The sequence below is a fragment of the Penaeus monodon genome, chromosome 30 (assembly GCF_015228065.2).
Source record: "Penaeus monodon isolate SGIC_2016 chromosome 30, NSTDA_Pmon_1, whole genome shotgun sequence".
Lineage (NCBI taxonomy): Eukaryota > Metazoa > Arthropoda > Malacostraca > Decapoda > Penaeidae > Penaeus > Penaeus monodon.
In genome coordinates, this window is record NC_051415.1 from 4,565,256 (window position 1) to 4,567,144 (window position 1,889).

General features: G+C 32.3%; 1 protein-coding gene across 1 annotated transcript in view; it reads right to left on the reverse strand.

Annotated features, from left to right (window-relative positions):
- Window positions 1-335: 335 nt before the first annotated feature.
- LOC119592482 (gastric triacylglycerol lipase-like) overlaps window positions 336-1,889 on the reverse strand; it is a gene marked incomplete in the record, with an annotated part of 10,262 nt that continues 8,708 nt past the window's right edge. The window contains 2 exon segments of the mRNA XM_037941314.1: window positions 336-893; window positions 1,355-1,497. Of these exon segments, the coding sequence (XP_037797242.1) occupies window positions 744-893; window positions 1,355-1,497 (293 nt within the window).

Consider the following 1,889-nt stretch of genomic DNA (forward strand, 5'->3'; position numbering starts at 1 on the left):
TATATAAATCACACAGAAACATGCATTTGGCAGCCAGTATAATGATAAATTCATATCTATGGTTTCAAGAGCCTCGTGACTATCTTCTGTTTTCTATTAGCAACTTCTCAAGTACTTGACATCAAAGTAATCATAACATAATAAATAATATAAAACAGATTTCAAGAAGACTAACAAATAAAAACCATCGGGAGGGATGCCTTAGTCACATCCTTTAAGCATGAATGGAAATTTCAGTATAATATGTATCCTTAAAAATTCTCTCCCTAAAAATTACTTTCTACAACATAAAAAGACAGGGAAATCATAACTGTAGCAAAATGCCCTATTTTTTAAAGTCTGTTGTGACCGGTATTTGTAAAACAACTTCCACAAATCTTTTTTTTTTTTTTGTGACCACTGGTATTCTTAAATTGTACATATATATTTCTATAAGCTTAATTTCATATTACATTTTAGAATAATGGGACTAAAAGTAAATAATGTCATAGGTAACAAATTCACAGTAAACCGATACCTAAATCATACATATATAATGATCTCTATGTATCTACACATAAAAGTGGCATACACCAACAGAATGAATCATTACATACAATCTATATCATAGATTGCAGTAAAGCAACTTCTCAACATTCACTTTGATTAGAAGAACTTCACATACTTTAGGATTCTTTTGTAGAAGCATTACATACAACCTCTATCATAGATTGCAATAAGCAACTTCTCAACATTCGCTTTAATTAGAAGAACTTCATATACTTCAGGATTCTTTTGTAGACAAGTTTATCTGCATCGATTCCCCAGATGAAGTCCATGTGGTTGAAATCAGGCAGCGGCATCTTTACGTTCATCACCAAATTTGGAAGCTGGGATGCAAGGTACACAATATCCTGAAAAAGAAAAAAAAAGGAAAAAGAAAATATTGAAAACAGAAAGAAAAGAAAAGAAAAGAAAAAGAAAATATTGAAGAAAGAAAGAAATTAAAGAAAATGAAAAGAAAAGAAAAAGAAAAAGAAAATATTGAAGAAAGAAAGAAATTAAAGAAAGAAAAAGAAAAGAAAAGAAAAAAGGAAAGAAAGAAAAGAAAGGGAAAGAAAGAAAAAAAGAAAAGAAAGAAAGAAAAAAGAAAAAGAAAGAGAAGATACTAGGTCTGTTTTTCGCTTAACGGAGAGACCACTCCTCAACAACTCTCCCAATCCTAATGATTAAGAAACAAGCAATAATGAAAACTAATATAACCAAACATGATCAAAGCTTCTTTCTTCTTTATTATACCAAAAGGAATACCTGAGATATCACAGAAATAACCTGAAAGAGACAGAGAGTAGCGGGAAACACAAAAGGGACTCACTTCTGGGTCGGCCAGCCAATCATTCTGCGCCCAGATCAGAGCCACTGGCGCCGTCACATTTTTCAGGTCGTACTTCGGCGGAGTTGGTTGGTGGTACCTCCTCAAGTTCTCTGACTTTCCAAAATCGTAGTGTTCAAATGTCCCTGAAGTTTATGTAAAGTTTGTTTGCTTACGAGTGACTTACGAGAAAATTGAAAAGAGGATTAATCATCATCATCCGTCTTGAAAAGAGGTTGCACTTAAGCTTACAGCAATATGCTAAACATGAATTCACATAAGTAAGTTGATCTATTAGTTATACTTCTCAATACTACCAGTTATATGGTTACATAATTTTACATATACTAGGTAAGTAACACATTTCAGCTAAGAAAATTCTATATTGGAGGGTTATTGTAAATACAGTAGAGCTTTTGCCATCCCTTCAGCTACTAATTCAGATTCCTTGAAATAAACGGTTTCATTATCTTATGCAAAAACTCCACAAAAGTTCAGTACAGTTCCACAAACTCAGTTCAGCCAAAAAAACAACAAA